General features: G+C 46.5%; 1 protein-coding gene across 1 annotated transcript in view; it reads right to left on the reverse strand.

Annotated features, from left to right (window-relative positions):
* Window positions 1–16,031: 16,031 nt before the first annotated feature.
* LOC137537044 (zinc finger protein 585A-like) overlaps window positions 16,032–22,508 on the reverse strand; it is a 126,516-nt gene continuing 120,039 nt past the window's right edge. The window contains exon 16 of the mRNA XM_068259193.1: window positions 16,032–17,256. Within this exon, the coding sequence (XP_068115294.1) occupies window positions 16,651–17,256 (606 nt within the window). The 3' untranslated portion in view covers window positions 16,032–16,650. The remainder of the gene's footprint in view (window positions 17,257–22,508) is intronic.

A 22,508-nucleotide genomic window follows, 5' to 3' on the forward strand; every position in this document is an offset into this window, starting at 1 on the left:
ACCTGTCCTGCCCTCCATCTACCCTCCTATCCTCCTGCTCCACTGAGTCACCTGTCCTGCCCTCCATCTACCCTCCTATCCTCCCGCTCCACTGAGTCACCTCTTCTGTCTTCCATCTACCCTCCTATCCTCCTGCCCCACTGAGTCACCTGTCCTGCCCTCCATCTACCCTCCTATCCCTCATCGATCCTCCTGCCCCACTGAGTCACCTGTCCTGCTCTCCATCTACCCTCCTATCCCTCATCTATCCTCCTGCCTCACTGAGTCACCTGTCTTTCCCTCCATCTACCCTCCCATCCTCCTGCTTCACTGAGTCACCTGTCTTTCCCTCCATCTACCCTCCAATCCTCCTGCCCCACTGAGTCACCTGTCCTGCCCTCCATCTACCCTCCTACCTCACTGAGTCACCTGTCCTGCCCTCCATCTACCCTCCTATCCTCCTGCTTCACTGAGTCACCTCTTCTCCCTTCTATCTACCCTCCTATCCTCCTGCCCCACTGAGTCACCTGTCCTGCCCTCCATCTACCCTCCTATCCCTCATCTATCCTCCTCCCCCACTTAGTCACCTGTCCTTCTCTCCATCTAGCCTCCTATACCTCATCTATCCTCCTGCCTCACTGAGTCACCTGTCTTTCCCTCCATCTACCCTCCTGCCTCACTGAGTCACCTGTCTTTCCCTCCATCTACCCTCCAATCCTCCTGCTCCACTGAGTCACCTGTCCTGCCCTCCATCTATCCTCCTACCTCACTGAGACACCTGTCCTGCCCTCCATCTACCCTCCTATCCTTCTGCTCCACTGAGTCACCTCTTCTGCCTTCCATGTACCCTCCTATCCTTCTGCCCCACTGAGTCACCTGTCCGGCCCTCCATCTACCCTCCTATCCCTCATCTATCCTCCTGCCCCACTGAGTCACCTGCCCTGCTCTCCATCTACCCTCCTATCCCTCATCTATCCTCCTGCCTCACTGAGTCACCTGTCTTTCCCTCCATCTACCCTCCTATCCTCCTGCTTCACTGAGTCACCTGTCTTTCCCTCCATCTACCCTCCAATCCTCCTGCTCCATTGAGTCACCTGTCCTGCCCTCCATCTACCCCCCTACCTCACTGAGTCACCTGTCCTGCCCTCCATCTACCCTCCTATCCTCCTGCTCCACTGAGTCACCTCCTGCTCCACTGAGTCTGCCCTCCATCTACCCTCCTATCCTTCATCTATCCTCCTTCCCCACTGAGTCACCTGTCTTTCCCTCCATCTACCCTCCTATCCTCCTGCCTCACTGAGTCACCTGTCTTTCCCTCCATCTACCCTCCAATCCTCCTGCTCCACTGAGTCACCTGTCCTGCCCTCCATCTATCCTCCTACCTCACTGAGTCACCTGTCCTGCCCTCCATCTACCATCCTATCCCTCATCTATCCTCCTGCCTCACTGAGTCACCTGTCTTTCCCTCCATCTACCCTCCTATCCTCCTCGTCCACTGAGTCACCTGTCCTGCCCTCCATCTACCCTCCTATCCTCCTGCCCCACTGAGTCACCTGTCCTGCCGGCCATCTATCCTCCTGCTCCACTGAGTCACCTCTCCTGCCTTCCATCTACCCTCCTATCCTCCTGCTCCACTGAGTCACCTGTCCTGCCCTCCATCTACCCTCCTATCCTCCTGCCCCACTGAGTCACCTGTCCATGCCCTCCATCTACCCTCCTATCCCTCATCTATCCTCCTGCCCCACTGAGTCACCTGTCCTGCCCTCCATCTACCCTCCTATCCTCCTGCTCCACTGAGTCACCTCTCCTGCCCTCCATCTACCCTCTTATCCTCCTGGTCCACTGAGTCACCTGTCCTGCCCTCTATCTACCCTCCTATCCCTCATCTATCCTCCTGCCTCACTGAGTCTCCCTTCTTTTTCTCCATCTACCCTCCTATCCTCCTGCTCCACTGAGTCACCTGTCCGGCCCTCCTTCTACCCTCCTATCCTCCTGCCCCACTGAGTCACCTGTCCTGCCCTCCTTCTACCCTCCTATGCCTCGCCTATTTGCCTGCCTCACTGAGTCACCCGTCTTGCCCTCCATCTACCCTCCTATCCCTCATCTATTCTCCTGTCACACTGAGTCACCTGTTCTTCCCTCCATCTACCCTCCAATCCTCCTGCTCCACTGAGTCACCTTTCCTGCCCTCCATCTACCCTCCTACCTCACTGAGTCACCTGTCCTGCCCTCCATCTACCCTCCTATCCTCCTGCTCCACTGAGTCACCTCCTCTCCCTTCCACCTACCCTCCTATCCTCCTGCCCCACTGTGTCACCTGTCCTGCCCTCCACCTACCCTCCTATCCCTCATCTATCCTCCTGCCCCACTGAGTCACCTGTCCTGCTCACCATCTACCCTCCTATACCTCATCTATCCTCCTGCCTCACTGAGTCACCTGTCTTTCCCTCCATCTACCCTCCTATCCTCCTGCTTCACTGAGTCACCTGTCTTTCCCTCCATCTACCCTCCAATCCTCCTGCTCCACTGAGTCACCTGTCCTGCCCTCCATCTATCCTCCTACCTCACTGAGTCACCTGTCCTGCCCTCCATCTACCGTCCTATCCCTCATCTATCCTCCTTCCTCACTGAGTCACCTGTCTTTCCCTCCATCTACCCTCCTATCCTCCTTGTCCACTGAGTCACCTGTCCTGCCCTCCATCTACCCTCCTATCCTACTGCCCCACTGAGTCACCTGTCCTGCCCTCCATCTACCCTCCTATCCTCCTGCTCCACTGAGTCACCTCTCCTGCCTTCCATCTACCCTCCTATCCTCCTGCCTCACTGAGTCACCTGTCCATGCCCTCCATCTACCCTCCTATCCCTCTTCTATCCTCCTGCCCCACTGAGTCACCTGTCCTGCCCTCCATCTACCCTCCTATCCTCCTGCTCCACTGAGTCACCTCTCCTGCCCTCCATCTACCCTCTTATCCTCCTGGTCCACTGAGTCACCTGTCCTGCCTTCCATCTACCCTCCTATCCCTCATCTATCCTCCTGCCTCACTGAGTCACCCGTCTTTCCCTCCATCTACCCTGCTATCCTCCTGCTCCACTGAGTCACCTGTCCTGCCCTCCATCTACCCTCCTATCCTCCTGCCCCACTGAGTCACCTGTCCTGCCCTCCTTCTACCCTCCTATGCCTCGCCTATCCGCCTGCCTCACTGAGTCACCTGTCTTGCCCTCCATCTACCCTCCTATCCCTCATCTATCCTTCTGTCCCACTGAGTCACCTGTTCTTCCCTCCATCTACCCTCCTATCCTCCTGCCCCACTGAGTCACCTATCCTGCCCTCCATCTACCCTCCTATCCTCCTGCCCCACTGAGTCACCTATCCTGCCCTCCATCTACCCTCCCATCCACCTTCCCCACTGAGTCACCTGTCCTGCCTTCCATCTACACTCCTATCCTCCTGCCCCACTGAGTCACCTCTCCTGCCTTCCATCTACACTCCTATCCTTCATCTTTCCTCCTGCCCAAGTGAGTCACCTGTCCTGCCCTCCATCTACCCTCCTATCCCTCATCTGTCCTCCTGCCCCTCCTAGTCACCTCTCCTTTCCTCCATCTATTCTGTACATGTAGTCACCCTCCTGTGATCTTTCACTGTATTTCGCTGCTCCTGCATCTTACTCCATGCATTTTGCAGTATATGGATAATTCTGTTTGCGCGTACGTATGTGTCGCCGGTGAGTTGGGCGCAGGGTGAGCCAAATTACGTCTCTCCCTGCTGCTGCAAAACTCCCCGGCAGCGTTAAATACTATTCCCCCGTCAGAGGGAGATGTAATTCGGGGTTCTGCAACTGCCGGAACCCCAAATTACTCTTACATGCCCTGCGCAGCATTACATTGCTGCTATGGGGCGCCTAGTTTCAGCTCTCAGTGCTGAGCGCCGAAATCACCTGCTTCGCTGTTTGTACCTTTGCTGACTTGCCCCTGGCTGGAGTGTTTACACAGGTAGGCGTCCCAATGTGCTATTGGCTCCCCTTGACATAACAGGTCCGTCTCTGTGCCCTGATACACCTGATTGGCCGTTATTTCTCTTACGCTTCAGGATTGGTTGATTTGAATTAGGGTGGGGAATATGTTATGTACACTGTTGCAATATATTTAAGCTGTCACCAACTTGAGAAAGGGGCTGCGCCAACTTCGTTTCTTGTGACTGCATATACTATGAATAAAAGAGCATGATACTGATGGATGGTCCTGGCTTCACTTTTCTACATTTTACATCAGTGTGGTGACCGGATAGCTTTGGCACATCCCGCCTGACCTATTTGATGGTGCGTGTGTTGCCTTTCATATACATCATTTGCTGAACAGCCTATGTATGCTATTGCATGATGATTACTACTTAATCATTTGTATACCAGAACATCAATGTTGTTTAACGTGAACCTGAGATGGTACACTGGCCTTTATTTATATACTTATTACTTACCTGGGGCTTCCTCCAGCCCCATGAGGACCACGGCTTCCCTTGCTATCCTCTTCAGCCCTCCGTTCTTGCGCAGCAATCCAGCAAGCAGCGCTCTTTGGCGCTTGTGTGGCTCGGCAGCACCTGCGCCCCTTGTCACTTGCCTGTGGCCGGGAGCGCTCTGCTCCTGCGCAGTAGTGCCCAGGCACAGAATGCTTCCGGGGATGGGAGCGCGGCGGGGGCATGCACGGCCGGATCCGCACAAATGCAGAAGTCCGGAACTGGCAGCAACTGACTATATTGCCGGGAGTTATAGCGCCAGAACGGAGGAGCCAAAGAGGACGGAGAGGGAGGCCACAGTCCTCATTGGGCTGGAGGAAGCCCCAGGTAAGTATAAATAAGGGCCAGTGTACCATCTTAGGTTCACTTTAACTCTGCATTACTGGATCTACTACTGCTGTATATATGTTGTGTGTTAAAATACAAATTTGTTGCAAATAGCATTTTGGTGTGCTGGTCTATTTATATTGTATTGTGATACTAGGATACTCTGACCCGATTTACTAGACCTAGCACCCTAGTTTTCGAATATGCTTGTTACCTATGGGTATGTAAACCTTTCTTAACCCTAGTACCTCCTCTGTTACCTTGATTATCTGGTTCTGACACACCACAAGAGCTTTTCTGAGCACTTTGTGATTTTAAAAAGCTCCTGCTAATATTATTCTATGTGTATGTTCTCACTGGAGCAATGTGATTTTGTATAAATCCCCTAAAACATTGAATTAGCAAGAGCTTTTGAAATCTCTAGTGTTTAAAAGCTCTTGTAGTGTGCACCAGCCCTTAGGGCCAATGCACATCAAAAAGTGCTATCGTAATCACAAACTCTCAGCACTTTTTGAAGTGATTTTTCTAGGCGATTTCAGGCATGTGCCTAGCAATTTTCGAATCATGCCTAGTTATTTTAGGAGCGTTTTGGTGTAGCGTTTTTTATTTTTTGTTACAGTGAAGCTGTAACTGAACAGCTTCTGTAAAAAGAACGCTTGGAAAATCTCTCTGATATAGCGCTTTTCAGAACAATTTTCCATTTTCCAATACTTAAAGGGGAACTGAAGAGAGAGGTATATGGAGGCTGTCATGTTTATTTTCTTTTAGACAATACCAGTTGCCTGGCAGCCCTGCTGATCCTCTGCCTCTAATACTATTAGCCATAGCCCCTGAACAAGCATGCAGCAGATCAGGTGTTTCAGTGGTTCAGACTTATAAGTCTGATCTGACAAGACTAGCTGCATGCTTGTTTCTGGTTTTAATCAGATACTACTGCAGAGAAATAGACCAGCAGGGCTGCCAGGCAACTGGTATTGATTAAAAGGAAATGAACATGACAGCCTCCATATACCTCTCTCTTCAGTTCCCCTTTAACATTGAGGCTGAATTGCCTCAGAAATCAGCAGAAATGTTTCAGGGCCACAATCACATCTCTCTGGTGTGATCCATTCCCATTCACATACATTAGCCAAGCGCTTTTCAAAGCACTGGCATTTTTAAAAGCGCTCAGAAGTGCTCTTGGTGTGCACCAGCCCTCTGGCCTCGTTCCCATTGCGTTGCGTTCGCTTTTTGTTATTTCTGAAGCAATTTTTATTTCCATAGTTATTTTAAACAATACCAGTTGCCTGGCTGTCCTGCTGATCTTTCATGCATCAATAGTGTCTGAATCATCCACCTGAAACAAGCAAGCAGCAAATCCAGTAGTACCTAAGTCAAACATCCAATCTGCATATTTGTTCAGGGTTTATGACTAAAAGTATTAGAAACCGAGCATCAGCAGGACAGCCAGATAATCAGCAGTGTTTACAACGCAAAGAAACATGGCAGCCTCCATATCACTCTCAGGTCAATTGTCCTTTAAAGGGCGTGTCTCCTGTCTCTTACAGATGCTTCTACAACATTATAAAAATCAGTCATGGTGGAAACGGCGGAGTTATGTATTGGGGCGACACTGAGGACGTTTCCTTAAAGGACCACGATCACGAAAAAAATGTAAAATACATGTTAACACATACAAATAAGAAACAGGTTTCTTAAAAAGTAAAATGAGCCATAAATTACTCTTTTACTATGTTGCTGTCAGTTACAGAAGGTTCCGGTAGAAGAAAATCTGACAGAACCGGTTTTAGGCTAGTCCACCTCTTTATGGGGGTTTCTCAGCATGACATTTATTCTTTATAAAGACACTGCCGGAAAATAATTTATACAAAGATGCTGGCCAGCCTCCCTGCTAACTATACACTTCATTGGCAGTTGGACAAAGCAACTGCCATTAACTAAGTGTTTTTGAAAATAAAGAAAACTCTGAGAACCCCCATGAGGAGATGGGCTCTGAGAAAGTAGACAAAAGCCTTTGAAATGGCTGTTAGGCCTTTTTGTCACTACCCACTGCCTTATCTGTCTGATGTACCTACTGGATTAAATCTGAAGCATTCATCTCTGGTGCCTGGTGCTTTTCGTTCTACTGCTGCAATTAGTGAATCTCTTTACTGTGAGCGCAAAGGTGGCTTTGGACCCTTTGTCAGCACATTGGGCTTCATTCATCAAGCAGCGCTGCTAAAGCAGTGCGGCATAATGAGCCATAGTGCGCCCTATGCACCCCTTACATAGCAGTGCGCTGCCATGTAAGGAGCGTGCCTTCCTTAGTTACGCGCATTGCTTCCTTAGCAATGTGCAAAGCAATGCGCATAACATTATCTGCGTGTGGCCCTGCTTCTGTGAAGTATTGCTACCTTGGTACTTCACTTGCGGCCGCACCTGTATTAATTTACATAGCAATGTAAATGAATACAGTATTCATGGTAGCGATACTTCACAGAAGCAGGGCCACCCGCAGTTAAAGTTACACGTATTGCTTTGCGCATTGCGCATAACTAAGGAAGCAATGTGCGTAACTAAGGCACACTCCTTACATGGCAGCGAGCACTGCTATGTAAGGTGTGCATACTGCGCACTATGGCTCACTAAGCCACGTTCATGGTTCTGATCTTTCATTATTATTATTTTTTTTCATACACAAGAATAATGCAGGAAAAAATTAATACAAATAAACAACCTGTACAGCCAGCAATCAATACACTGTACTCTTCATTTTACATGTAAAAAAAAAAAAATAATACAGTACGGCTGTGATAAAAGTTTTCCCTGGTTTGGCAGTAGCCAGTAGATGCGACTCCAATATCTCTCTCAGATGTCAGAGATGTCTCTGCCGGCAATTAAGAACGGAGCACCTTAACAAGAAAATGTGTAAAACAAACCCCCCACTAAGGCAGAGTTACATTAAAGTGTACCTGAGATGAATCGAAATGAAAGATTCAAACATTCCTGGGGCTTCCTCCAGCCCCCTTCAGCCTGATCGCTCCCTTGCCGTCCATAGTACTATGCAGGCACAGAACGCTCCCGAAACGGCGGGCCGCAGGCGCATTAAGCCCCTTGCCTTTAAGAAGCAGCACATTGCTGAAACTCTGGAGGTTAAAAAGAAAACTGGAGGGAATTGTGGGGTCCATGGGAGAACTAGCATGTCACTATGGCTGCAATCGCGCAGTCACAAGCCCGTGTAACTATTTGGTTCTTTGCCTTTACAGCCCCCTTCAGGCTATGGTGGTATGGGTCGTTTGCACAGCATGTCTTCACAGATGCCGCAGTTTTAACAGATGTTTTACAGACAGCAATATATTATGCTATAAATAGGTCATGATATGTTTTTTATATACAAGACAACAATATATTCAGGGGCGTTGTTAGCCCCAAAGATCAGTGGCACGTGCCACGGATCTATTCTGTGGTGCCCCAGATGTCCCCCAGGCAGAGTTAGCTGTGGTATCTCAATGGCAGGCATACTGGGAGCTGTGATGCATCAATGGGGGGGTATGCTGGGTGCTGTGGTGCCTCTATGGGTGTATGTTGGGTGCTGTGGTGCCCTGCTGGGTGCTGTGGTACCTTTATCGGGGGGGGGGGGGGGTATCGAGGGAGCTGTGGTTATTCTATGGGGGCATGCTGAGGGTTGTGGTGCCTCAATGGAAGGCCCATGGGAGCATGGGAGGGGGTCCACTAGAAGGTCAGGGAATGCAATGGGGGGACTCCCAATTAACTTGACAGCTGGCCAGCCCGCCCACCAGAAAGCCAGACCAGCCAGCACAGAAGCCAGGTAACTATGCCCAGTTATGTTCTATTAATTATCCATACTACACATACAATTCATTATATCATAAGGTTTTTGTTTTTTTTTTGCCTCAGTGTCACTTTAATGGGCAAAAAAAGCTTACTATCTGTAACCGTGTAAAACAACTGTAATGCCACTCTTTACCAACAGACCTGTATGTGTTTTTAAAGGCAGTTGTGAAATTAACAAAGGGGTGGGGTTTATTTTCAGGGCGGAGCATGAGACCACCTATCAGGACCATGGGAGAATGGAGGGGGCAGCAGAGTAAAGATAGACATCAGGCCCATAAGGAGAACACAGATCTGATCTTTTATTATTATTTTTCTTTTCATACAAGTGGCAACAGAGTAAAATATTAAGGCAAAAAAGAGCACACAGTTCAGAGTAACAAGGGGCTTGATTCACTAAGACAAATAACATGCCTTATCAAAGTTAACACGCCTTATCAGAGTAGCATAGTGAGCGCTACGAACCCGCAGGGGCTCAGGGCAGGACGAGTGGAGCTCTCCTCATTGCCAATTAGCAGGCATAAGTTTGCAATGCTACTCTTATAAGGCGTGTTATCTCTGATAAGGCATGCTATTTGTCTTAGTAAATCAAGCCCAAGGAGAGTGAACAACTAACAACTTATGTAGTGAATAAAATTGCCTTTTTTTTTTTTTTTTTTTTTTGTACAATATTCAATTAAACATTATTTAGTCTATCACTTTGATATCACTTTAAAGAAAAGCTCTTCTGTCAAAAAAAATGCAGCTCCTTCAGTTCAAGCAGCACATGTTAATTCAGCGTACCTGTCTTGATTTTATGTCCAAAGTAAAAATTAGCCGCTCACCAGCAAATAATGTGTGATGTGCCTGGATATGGGACTAACAGCCAACAGTTCCAAACGTATGAAGATAAAGTTGAATCCAGCACCATCAATTATATGCTCTTTAACTTTATTGACAGATAAATGACAATATATACGACGTTTCGGAGGACGAACCTCCTTTCTCAAGTTCAGTCAGCATCTGCTGACTGAACTTGAGAAAGGAGGTTCGTCCTCCGAAACGTCGTATATATTGTCATTTATCTGTCAATAAAGTTAAAGAGCATATAATTGATGGTCCCTGATTCAACTTTATCTTCCTGTCTTGATTTTATTTAGTCAGTGTCTGCCCATTGTAAAATCTTTCCTCTCCCTGATTAACATCCTGAAATGCATCACTGGTGGTGACAACTTTAGTTCTTCCAGGTGATCTATATGGGATGTTTGTTACTGAGAGTTGTATGCACAGAGGGAGATGCTGCTTTCTTGGCAGTTGGAAACAGACATTATTTCCCACAATGCAACAAGGTTTGCACACAGCAAACTGACAGGGCCTTGGTCATGACATCACAGTGTGGGAGGGGTTTCACTACAATATTGGCCACACGGACTTCCCTGATAGTCTATTTGAGGAAAAGTAAAGATTTTGCATGGGAATGGGGGTATCATCTACAGACTGGGATAAAATTCAATCCTTTCACTTCCTCTTTCAGTTCCCCAGCTACTTCCTGTGGAGCTGCATGCCTTTAAATGGATGCTCTGATGGATCCAAGTACTGTATATGAATTCTAACATTGGCAAACGTTGCCTCATCCGATCCCATTCTCCTCTCACCACTTCACCACTATCATATGCCACAGCATCAACCCTCCACTCTTATGTATAGCAACAAAACACCCCTCTTGCCTCTAGCCTAGCAATGCCTTTATACAGAGCCTGATCCCGAACAGCCACCCAAGGTCCTGATATATGGGGAAAACAGTAATTGTGCGTATGTGGAGGATGCACAGGAGACAAGCAGCAGTGAGTTCTTCTTGTGTCCTCCATAGCTTTTTTTTTTTCAAAGGACACCTGAAGTGAGAGGGCTATGAAGTATGACATATTTACTTCCTTTTAAAGCATGCAAATTGCCATGCTGTCATGTTGCTCCTCTGCCTCCTCTGTCCAATAGACACTTTTGATCCATTTGTACATTGTACATTTTACACTGGTTATTTTTTGCCTTTGCCAAAGTGGATATGATCTTAATTGTGCTGCTGATAAGCAGGGATGCACAAATCCGAATTCGAAGTTGCTATCCGGATTTCCCACAAATACCTGTGCAGGCTTGGCGGGGGGGGGGGTCAAGCTTCCATTTCTGACGTCTTCTTCGGTCTGTCCCTCGGCGCCTCCCACGATGCGTTCCACGCATCGGTCACGTGAGTACAAACACCTCCTCCTTCCGGGTTGAAGGAGGAAGTGTTTGTAATCATGTGACGCGTGTGGACCGCATTGTGGGAGGCGCCGAGGAACGGACCGAAGACTCCTTGACAGGTAAGCTTGACCCCCTGCCCAGCCCGCACAGGTATCTGGGTGAAATCCGGATAGCAACTATCTGGGTTTCACCCGAATTCGGATTTGAGCATCCCTACAGATAAGATATAATCAGAGTCACTGCAGGAGGAAGAAGCTGTTAGTGATGTTTTCATACTACAAAGCAGGGCCATTCCTGCTAATTCCAGGAAAGATTTCACTAAGGTACATACACACGTCTGATTTTTCAAAACGACCGGTCATTCGGGCCTCTTTGGCAAAGGCAAAAAGTAACCAGTATTAAATGTACAGCGTAAAATGTTTTTTACACTTGGACAAAAAATGATTGTAAGGCAGGGTCTTATGGATATCACTTTAAAGGAATACTGTAGGGGGGTCGGGGGAAAATGAGCTGAACTTACCTGGGGCTTCTAATGGTCCACCGCAGACATCCTGTGTTGGCGCAGCCACTCCCCAATGCTCCGGCCCTGCCTCCGGGTCACTTCTGGAATTTCACACTTTAAAGTCAGAAAACCACTGCGCCTGCGTTGCCATATCCTCTTTCCCGCTGATGTCACCAGGAGTGTACTGCGCAGACAGAGACCATACTGGGCCTGCGCTGTGCGCTCTTGATGACATAAGTAGAGATGTCGCGAACTGTTCGCCGGCGAACTTCGGGGGTTCGCGTTCGCCTACCAAACGCGAACTTTTGCGGAAGTTCGATTTGCCCCATAATGCTCTATTGAGCAAAACTTTGACTCTTTATATTACAGCCAGCTGACACATTATTGCCTTTCACACTGCTCTCAATGCTGGAGGCCCATCCCATCCCCCCTCCCACCTTCTACTGGAGGGAGGAGGGTCTCATCTGCCAGGAAATTCCAGTATTTCAAAAACCAGCTTATATACCATGATAGGACTTGAACCCAGGCCTCAGTGTATGGTAGGCAACTAACATATCCATTGTACCACCAACACTACTAGCTGAAAGTAGCTGAAAGTAGCTGAAAGTAGCTGAAAGTAGCCTAGCATGTACCATTTATGCTTAATGCAAGAGAAAAATTAGACAAGACAAATACCATTTATATCACACTTTTCTCCTGGCAGACTCAAAGCACCAGAGCTGCAGCCACTAGTGCACACTCTATAGGCAGTAGCACAGATATGTAGCAAGACATGGCCTTGTATTTTGTGTTAAACAGTTGTCACAAGAAAAATTAGACAAGATAGCAGTGTTAGAAAGACTTGCCTAAGGTCTCCTACGGAATAGGTGCTGGCTTAGTGAACAGACAGAGACGAGATTCGAACTCTGGTCTCCTGTGTCAGAGGCAGAGCCATTCACCATTACACCATGCAGCCACTGCTTACCGACATGTAGCAAGACATGGCCTTGTATTTTGGGTTCAACAGTTGTCACGAGAAAAATTAGACAAGATAGCAGTGTTAGGAAGACTTGCCTAAGGTCTCCTACTGAATAGGTGCTGGCTTACTGAACAGACAGAGACGAGATTCGAACTCAACAGTTGTCCAAAGAGAACCCCAGATAGCCAGGCAGATTCCTCTCTCTCTCTCTCTCTCTCTCTCTCTCTCTCTCTCTCTCTCTCTCTCTCTCTCTCTCTCTCTCTCTCTCTCTCTCTCTCTCTCTCTCTCATCTCTCTCTCTCTCTCTCTCTCTCTCTCTCTCTCTCTCTCTCTCTCTCTCTCTCTCTCTCTCTCTCTCTCTCTCTCTCTCTCTCTCTCTCTCTCTCTCTCTCTCTCTCTCTCTCTCTCTCTCTCTCTCTCTCTCTCTCTCTCTCTCTCCAACACTACATGCTGAAGCCAGCCTAGCAAGTACCATTTATGCTCAATTCATTTATGCTCAAAATACAATTCCGCGGAAAGCGGTGACCATCCCTACTAGAGAGAGAGAGATGAATCTACCTGGCTATCTGGGGTTCTCTGTTTGGACAACTGTTGAACACAAAATACAAGGCCATGTCTTGCTACATGTCGGTAAGCAGTGGCTGCATGGTGTAATAGTGAATGGCTCTGACACAGGAGACCAGAGTTTGAATCTCGTCTCTGTCTGTTCAGTAAGCCAGCACCTATTCAGTAGGAGACCTTAGGCAAGTCTTCCTAACACTGCTATCTTGTCTAATTTTTCTCGTGACAACTGTTGAACACAAAATACAAGGCCATGTCTTGCTACATGTTGGTAAGCAGTGGCTGCATAGTGTAATGGTGAATGGCTCTGCCTCTGACACAGGAGACCAGAGTTTGAATCTCGTCTCTGTCTGTTCAGTAAGCCAGCAACTATTCAGTAGGAGACCTTAGGCAAGTCTTCCTAACACTGCTATCTTGTCTAATTTTTCTCGTGACAACTGTTGAACACAAAATACAAGGCCATGTCTTGCTACATGTCGGTAAGCAGTGGCTGCATGATGTAATGGTGAATGACTCTGCCTCTGACACAGGAGACCAGAGTTTGAATCTTGTCTCTGTCTGTTCAGTAAGCCAGCACCTATTCAGTAGGAGACCTTAGGCAAGTCTTCCTAACACTGCTATCTTGTCTAATTTTTCTCGTGACAACTGTTTAACACAAAATACAAGGCCATGTCTTGCTACATATCTGTGCTACTGCCTATAGAGTGTGCCCTAGTGGCTGCAGCTCTGGTGCTTTGAGTCTGCCAGGAGAAAAGTGTGATATAAATGGTATTTGTCTTGTCTAATTTTTCTCTTGCATTAAGCATAAATGGTACATGCTAGGCTACTTTCAGCTACTTTCAGCTACTTTCAGCTACTTTCAGCTACTTTCAGCTACTTTCAGCTACTTTCAGCTACTTTCAGCTACTTTCAGCTACTTTCAGCTAGTAGTGTTGGTGGTACAATGGATATGTTAGTTGCCTACCATACACTGAGGCCTGGGTTCAAATCCCTATCATGGTATATAAGCTGGTTTTTGAAATACTGGAATTCCCTGGCAGATGAGACCCTCCTCCCTCCGGTAGGAGGGAGGTGGCCAATTAAAATCTCCCTAGCAGAGTGTGTAGCAGCTGTCCATAACTAATTAGTGTAGGCAGACAACTGAGTCAAATGGTATAAAGGACCTAGCTTGGAGGAGGGAGGGTGGGCAGGTCCTTCAGCAGTGTATTTCACTCAATCAGGTGTGCCTCCAGGTATTAGAGCTCTTGAAACATGTTTTATATCATTTTTCTAGCTGGTAGAATTTTTTCAAGTTTTCAAAGTTCGCCTCCCCATTGAAGTCTATTGCGGTTCGCAAACTTTTCGCAAACCGAACCTTTCGCGGAAGTTCGCGAACGGAGGTTCGCGACATCTCTAGACATCAGCGGGATCGAGGACAAGGCAACGCAAGCGCAGTGGTTTTCTGACTTTAAAGTCAGAAATTCCAGAAGTGAACTGGAGGCGGGGCCGGAGCATCAGTGAGCGGTTGCGCCAACACAGGATGTCTGCGGGGGACCATTAGAAGCCCCGGGTAAGTTCAGCTCATTTTCCCCCGACCCCCCAACAGTATTCCTTTAACACAATACAGCGTTTTATTTTTTTATAATGATTTTGAGAGTTTGATATCACTTTAAAGAAAAGCTCTTCTGTCAAAAAAATGCAGCTCCTTCAGTTCAAGCAGCACATGTTAATTCAGCGTACCTGTCTTGATTTTATGTCCAAAGTAAAAATTAGCCGCTCACCAGCAAATAATGTGTGATGTGCCTGGATATGGGACTAACAGCCAACAGTTCCAAACGTATGAAGATAAAGTTGAATCCAGCACCATCAATTATATGCTCTTTAACTTTATTGACAGATAAATGACAATATATACGACGTTTCGGAGGACGAACCTCCTTTCTCAAGTTCAGTCAGCATCTGCTGACTGAACTTGAGAAAGGAGGTTCGTCCTCCGAAACGTCGTATATATTGTCATTTATCTGTCAATAAAGTTAAAGAGCATATAATTGATGGTCCCTGATTCAACTTTATCTTCCTGTCTTGATTTTATGTTCATTTAAAATACAGACACTCTACAGCGGTCCTATTAGAAATTGTCAGACAGGTATGTCAAAGATTCCTGCCAGTTATGGAATTAGTGCCTAAGTTAAAAAATAAACATCTAGGGCTCCTGCTTTGTGCAGATTATTACTCATGCAGCACAGTGTTAGTTTACAAGTATTTTTTACCTCAGAGTAATTTTGGCCATAACTACAAATAATCACAGTATGAGTTTAGTGCAAGTCTTGGAAATTCTCACCTGATTGAAACTTAAAATACAAAAATATGTTTTATTAATAACAGCATCAATCTATATGTATGGCAATTGTATAATGAAAGTAGAATTTCTCATAGTTTTAGTGTAGCCAAATGAGGGAGACAATAAAAGCCATTGGGTGAATCTGCCAACCATACTCCACCCACCACACTCTGCCAACCACACTCTGCTCACTACACTCCGCCCACCACACTCTGCCAACCATACCCTCCACATTCTATCCACTACACCCACCACACTCTGCCAACCACACTCTGCTTACTACACTCCACCCACCACACTCTGCTCACTACACTCTGCCCACCACACTCTGCCAACCACACCCACCACATTCTATCCACTACACCCACCACACTCTGCCAACCACACTCTGCTTACTACACTCCACCCACCACACTCTGCTCACTACACTCTGCCCACCACACTCTGCCAACCACACTCTGCTTACTACACTCCACCCACCACACTCTGCCCACCACACTCTGCCAACCACACCCACCACATTCTATCCACTACACCCACCACACTCTGCCAACCACACTCTGCTTACTACACTCCACCCACCACACTCTGCTCACTACACTCCGCCCACCACACTCTGCCAACCACACCCACCACATTCTATCCCCCACACCCACCACACTCTGCCAACCACACTCTGCTTACTACACTCCACCCACCACACTCTGCTCACTACACTCCGCTCACTACATTCTATCCACTACACTACACCCACCCCACTTCACCCTGTTTACTACACTCCGCCCACTAGACACTGCCCACCTCACCATGCTCACTACACTCCACCCACCACACTCTGCCCACTACACTCCACCCTCTGAATTCCTCTAAGCCACACATGTCAAACTCCATCCCGCGGGACAAATTTGGCCCTCAGAGCCATTAAATTTGGCCCTCAAGTGGTTTCCCCACTTTGCATTATGTATGTCCCACTCTAGACCACCAGGGAAGCTATATTGGAGGTGAAGCCCTAGAACAACAGGGAAGCCATATGGGTAGGTAGGGGGAAAGCACTAAACACTAGGGAACGGTATAGGGGAGGGTGGGGTCACTAGACACCAGTGAACTGCATAGGGAAGGGAGAACCACTAGACACCAGAGAACTTTATAAGGGAGGAAGGTGGCCAATAGACATTAAAGTTGGAATGTGACTAGGTCCCAGTGTACAATTTCGGCCCACTTTGAATTTGAGTTTGACACCCCTGCTCTAAGCAAACTCCTCACACTCCGCCCACCACATTCCACACACCACACTCCTTCCACTGCACTATACCCACCAAACCACGTCCATCGACATTCCACTCAAACCACACTACGCCCATAACTTTCAGAATCTCCTCCTCTCCACATTATTATATAATTTTAGGGTGATTTACCCTCTAAAACACCACAAATAATATGCCACTGCAATCAGTGGGAATGCGTCTTCCTGTGTCGAATTAGAGTTCCTCTCTGTTTAAAGCCTTTGCCACACTCTGTACATGAAAATGGCCGCTCGTCCGTGTGTATACTCATATGTTTGAGAAGGGTTCCTTTCTCTGTGAAACTTTTTCCGCACTTTGAACACATAAAAGGACGCTCACCAGTGTGAATCCTCTGGTGTTTGAGAAGGTGTCCCTTCTCGGTGAAGCGTTTTCCACACTCTGAACAGGAGAAAGGCCGCTCACCTTTGTGCCTTCTTTCATGCGTGAGGAGGTGGCCCTTGCGAATGAAACATTTCCCACACTCAGGACATGAAAATGGACGCTCACCCGTGTGGCCTTTTTGATGTTTGAGAAGGTCTGCTTTCCTGATGAAACGCTTCTCGCACTCTGAACATGAAAAGGGACGCTCACCCGTGTGAATTCTCTGGTGTCTTAGGAGATTTATTCTTTCACTGAAACATTTTCCACACTCTGAACAGGAAAAAGGACGTTCCCCCGTGTGTCCTTTCAGGTGTGTAAGAAGGTGTCGCTTCTGTGCAAAACATTTCCCACACTCTGAACATGAAAATGGCCGCTCCCCTGTGTGCACTCTCTGGTGCAAAACAAGAACCGAGTTCTTCTTAAAGCATTTGTCACATTCTGAACATGGGAATATCTTATCGCCTCCCTGTATAGCAGAGCAAGATTTACCAGGTAAAGATTTCTCAGGATCCGCAGGAACGTTCGATATATTTGCCTTAAGAGATTTTCGATTAATAGGTGATTTACTTGAGGATTTCCTGAATTGGTGATGAACTCTATGACATAAATTTTGTGCAGTAAGCTTGACCCTTGAAGAATGTGGTATGGCACCATTACACCCCTCTGCAATATTCTGGACATAACGTCCATCTGTTAGGTAAACAAATATTTGAAGCACACTTAATTATCACGTTGTGAGGTTTGGAGAAATGTATGTTAGTCTGTCTGCTAATCATACAGTCACAGAGCCCTAAAAATGAATTTAAATGGGCCTTTAATATGGTGAATGGTATAGTACAGTATCTCCTCCTCTTTTGTTGGTACTATGATGTTATACTGAGGAATGGAGATGGACCTTTCATATGGTGTACCGTATCTCCTCCTAATTTGTTGGTGCTATGATGTTATACTGAGGAATGGAGATGGGCCTTTCATATGGTGTACAGTATCCCCTCCTCATTTGTTGGTGCTATGATGTTATACTGAGGAATGGGGATGGACCTTTCATATGGTGTACAGTATCTCTTCCTCATGTGTTGGTACTATGATGTTATACTGAGGAATGGGGATAAACTTTTCATATAGTGTACAGTATCTCCTCCTCATTTGTTGGTACTATGATGTTATACTGAGGAATGGAGATGGGCCTTTCATATGGTGTCTCCTCCTCATTTGTTAGGACTATGATGTTATACTGAGGAATGGAGATGGGCCTTTCATATGGTGTACAGTATCTCCTCCTCATTTGTTGGGACTATGATGTTATACTGAGGAATGGAGATGGGCCTTTCATATGGTGTACAGTATCTCCTCCTCATTTGTTGGTACTATGATGTTATATTGAGGAATGGAGATGGGCCTTTCATATGGTGTACAGTATCTCCACCTCCTTTGTTGGTACTGTGATATTATACTGAGGAATGGAGATGGGCCTTTCATATGGTGTACAGTATCTCCACCTCCTTTGTTGGTACTGTGATGTTATACTGAGGAATGGAGATGGGCCTTTCATATGGTGTACAGTATCTCCTCCTCATTTGTTGGTACTATGATGTTATATTGAGGAATGGAGATGGGCCTTTCATATAGTGTACAGTATCTCCACCTCCTTTGTTGGTACTGTGATGTTATACTGAGGAATGGAGATGGGCCTTTCATATGGTGTACAGTATCTCCACCTCCTTTGTTGGTACTGTGATGTTATACTGAGGAATGGAGATGGGCCTTTCATATGGTGTACAGTATCTCCTCCTCATTTGTTGGTACTATGATGTTATATTGAGGAATGGAGATGGGCCTTTCATATGGTGTACAGTATCTCCACCTCCTTTGTTGGTACTGTGATGTTATACTGAGGAATGGAGATGGGCCTTTCATATGGTGTACAGTATCTCCTCCTCATTTGTTGGTACTATGATGTTATATTGAGGAATGGAGATGGGCCTTTCATATGGTGTACAGTATCTCCACCTCCTTTGTTGGTACTGTGATGTTATACTGAGGAATGGAGATGGGCCTTTCATATGGTGTACAGTATCTCCTCCTCATTTGTTGGTACTATGATGTTATATTGAGGAATGGAGATGGGCCTTTCATATGGTGTACAGTATCTCCACCTCCTTTGTTGGTACTGTGATGTTATACTGAGGAATGGAGATGGGCCTTTCATATGGTGTACAGTATCTCCTCCTCATTTGTTGGTACTATGATGTTATATTGAGGAATGGAGATGGGCCTTTCATATGGTGTACAGTATCTCCACCTCCTTTGTTGGTACTGTGATGTTATACTGAGGAATGGAGATGGGCCTTTCATATGGTGTACAGTATCTCCTCCTCATTTGTTGGTACTATGATGTTATACTGAGGAATGGAGATGGGCCTTTCATATGGTGTACAGTATCTCCACCTCCTTTGTTGGTACTGTGATGTTATACTGAGGAATGGAGATGGGCCTTTCATATGGTGTACAGTATCTCCTCCTCATTTGTTGGTACTATGATGTTATATTGAGGAATGGAGATGGGCCTTTCATATGGTGTACAGTATCTCCACCTCCTTTGTTGGTACTGTGATGTTATACTGAGGAATGGAGATGGGCCTTTTATATGGTGTACAGCATCTCCTCCTCATTTGTTGGTACTATGATGTTATACTGAGGAATGGAGATGGGCCTTTCATATGGTGTACAGTATCTCCACCTCCTTTGTTGGTACTGTGATGTTATACTGAGGAATGGAGATGGGCCTTTCATATGGTGTACAGTATCTCCTCCTCATTTGTTGGTACTATGATGTTATACTGAGGAATGGAGATGGGCTATTCATATGGTGTACAGTATATCCACCTCCTTTGTTGGTACTGTGATGTTATACTGAGGAATGGAGATGGGCCTTTCATATGGTGTACAGTATCTCCTCCTCATTTGTTGGTACTATGATGTTATACTGAGGAATGGAGATGGGCCTTTCATATGGTGTACAGTATCTCAGACTAAGGAACATTAATTGGTGTTGAAAGACGATGATGATGAATCTTTTCATGACTCTCGATTGGTGTAAAATATTTGTGAACTTAGCGGCGGCTACTAACCTGTGCTGATATTTAAGTCGCCTTCCTCCTCTTTAATTTTCACCAACACTATTTCATCTTCCCTTGACTGTTGAGCATCTATCACAGCTTTCTCTTCTTCCTCCTCCTCGACTGTCCTCATCGTTTTCCCCTCCTCCATGGAGTGCTGATCGCCCCATGCATGGGAGTCCTCTTCTTCCTCTTTAACCTCAACTTTCATGACGACCAGATCATCTTCAACCTAAACAAGTGAGCACTGGTTATGTGAAATTACATTACTAATCTCTTCCAATTCATATGTACTTTATGTATATATGTGCTCCTACATGTGCTCCTACATGCTTTACCTGTGTACAATCCTCCTGCTTTGTACAATCCCGGGAATAAAGAGGACCTGTACATCTCTCTGGTGGGTTTCTGTTACTGGAACCATCTGTAGGAAACACACACACTGACTGAATGCATTGAGGTTGATTCATCCTTTGTTAAAAAACAATTAGCGGCTGCTATGCACACTATGCTCGCTTCTTGCAACATAGCTTGCCTTACTTAGTTATGCGCGTTGCTTCCTTAGGAACGCACGCTTCTCTAAATACCCATCGCTGCTGTGAAATATCGTGACCATGATACTTCACTAGCGTGGCCGCTACTATGTTAAATAACATAGTTACTATTCAGCAACTATGTTAATTAACGTAGCGGCCGCGCTAGTTAAGTGTCACAATACTTCGCAGCAGCGGCCGGTATTTAACTAGTTTCCGACTGCTCCACGCCAATTGGTGTGAGCAGTGCGGCAGCCCCAGGACTGCTCCATGCCCATTGGCGTGAACGGTCCTCTATGGGGCTAGCAGGAGATGTCCTGCTTGGGTGGCGGAGCTCCGCCCCGCCTACAATTTAAATAAATATAGATTAAAAAAATAAATTAAGAATGTGGGGACGATCAGACCCCACCAACAGAGAGCTCTGTTGGTGGGGGGAAAAGGAGGGGGGAATCAATTGTGTGCTGTGCTGTGCGGCCCTGCAGCTTTGCCTTAAAGCTGCAGTGGCCCAATTAAGTAAAAATGGCCTGGTCACTAGGGGTGGTTAACACCGCAGTCCTCAAGTGGTTAAAGGAGCGTGCATTGCTAAGGAAGCAATGCCCGTAACTAAGCAAGGCATGCTACGCTGCAAGGAGTGAGCGTAACGTGCATAGAGGACGCTAATTGTTTTTTAACGAGCATCGGTGAAGCAGCGCTCAATGATGAATCAACCCAATTGTCTCTTTGTGATTATCACAATGGACCATCCATACTGCTCTCTTCTCTGTAAGGATTCAAAGTCTCCTCTTACCCGGTGATGTGAGGGGCGGCTGATTCTTCATCACGGTGTCCTTGCAGAGCTCCTTGTAGAGGTAGTTTTAAATATTTCCACTCCTGCATGGAGAAACAGAGGGTGACAGAATGCAAGTCATTCTACAGTGCAGGTTAGGTGGATGGTATTAGAGCTCATTCCCATCTTGTGTGTTGCTGTTTGTCATGATGCACCACACATAGGGGGTGGATTCACTAACCAAAATAGCGTGAGTAACCTCTTGTTTCTCACGCTATTTCATCAGTGTGCCTTAAATGTAAGTGCCTGCATGCTATGCGCGCTAGTGGGCGCATTTAGCGCGTGTAATTACACTCAGTCACAGGAGCGCATGCTATGCTGCAGGTAGCGCAGCATAGCGAGTGCTAGCTATTTTCTCAATAACGGGCGCCCACTTGTCCTGCCCCGAGCCCCTAACTGTAAAGGATGTGATTCTCTGACTTTGATTGGCCCAATAGGCTGCCTGTTATGCCATGCGTCGGAAACGCAAGCACAAAATCGCATTCGTGCATGCATTGTGTAATGCGATCGAGCCCTTAGACCAGATTGAGAAGTTAAAAAGAGGAGGCGATGCTGCAAAAAGAGATTAGATGAATCGGGAGACTGGATTGTTTAGCTCCAGGGGGTCTGAATGAACACTTTAACTTAAAGGACAACTGAAGTGAAAACACTATAGAGGCTGCCATATTGATTTCCTTTTAAACAATGTCCGTTGCCTGGCAGTCCTGATCTATTTGGCACCAGTAGTGTCTAAATAACACCAGAAACAAGCATGCAGCTAATCTTGTCAGATCTGACAATCATGTCAGAAACACCTGATCTGTTGCATGCTTGTTCAGGGTATATGGCCAAAGAACAATACTAGGTACACACAATGGGATTTTCTGGTAGAATTACCACCAGATCAATTATTTCCAACATGTCTGATCTGAATCCCGATCTATTTTCCTTTCACTTCTATGGAAAATTGATTGGAAATGAGATCGGACATGTTGGAAATAATCAATCTGCCAGAAAATCTCATTGTGTGTACCAGCCATTAGAGGCAGAGGATTATCAGGACTGCCAGGCAATGTGCATTGTTTACACGGAAATATATATGCCAGCGTCCATATCCCTCTCACTTCAGGTGTCCTTTAACCACCCTGGCGTTCTATTAAGATCGCCAGGGCGGCTGCGGGAGGGG

The sequence above is a fragment of the Hyperolius riggenbachi genome, chromosome 10, assembly GCF_040937935.1.
Source record: "Hyperolius riggenbachi isolate aHypRig1 chromosome 10, aHypRig1.pri, whole genome shotgun sequence".
Lineage (NCBI taxonomy): Eukaryota > Metazoa > Chordata > Amphibia > Anura > Hyperoliidae > Hyperolius > Hyperolius riggenbachi.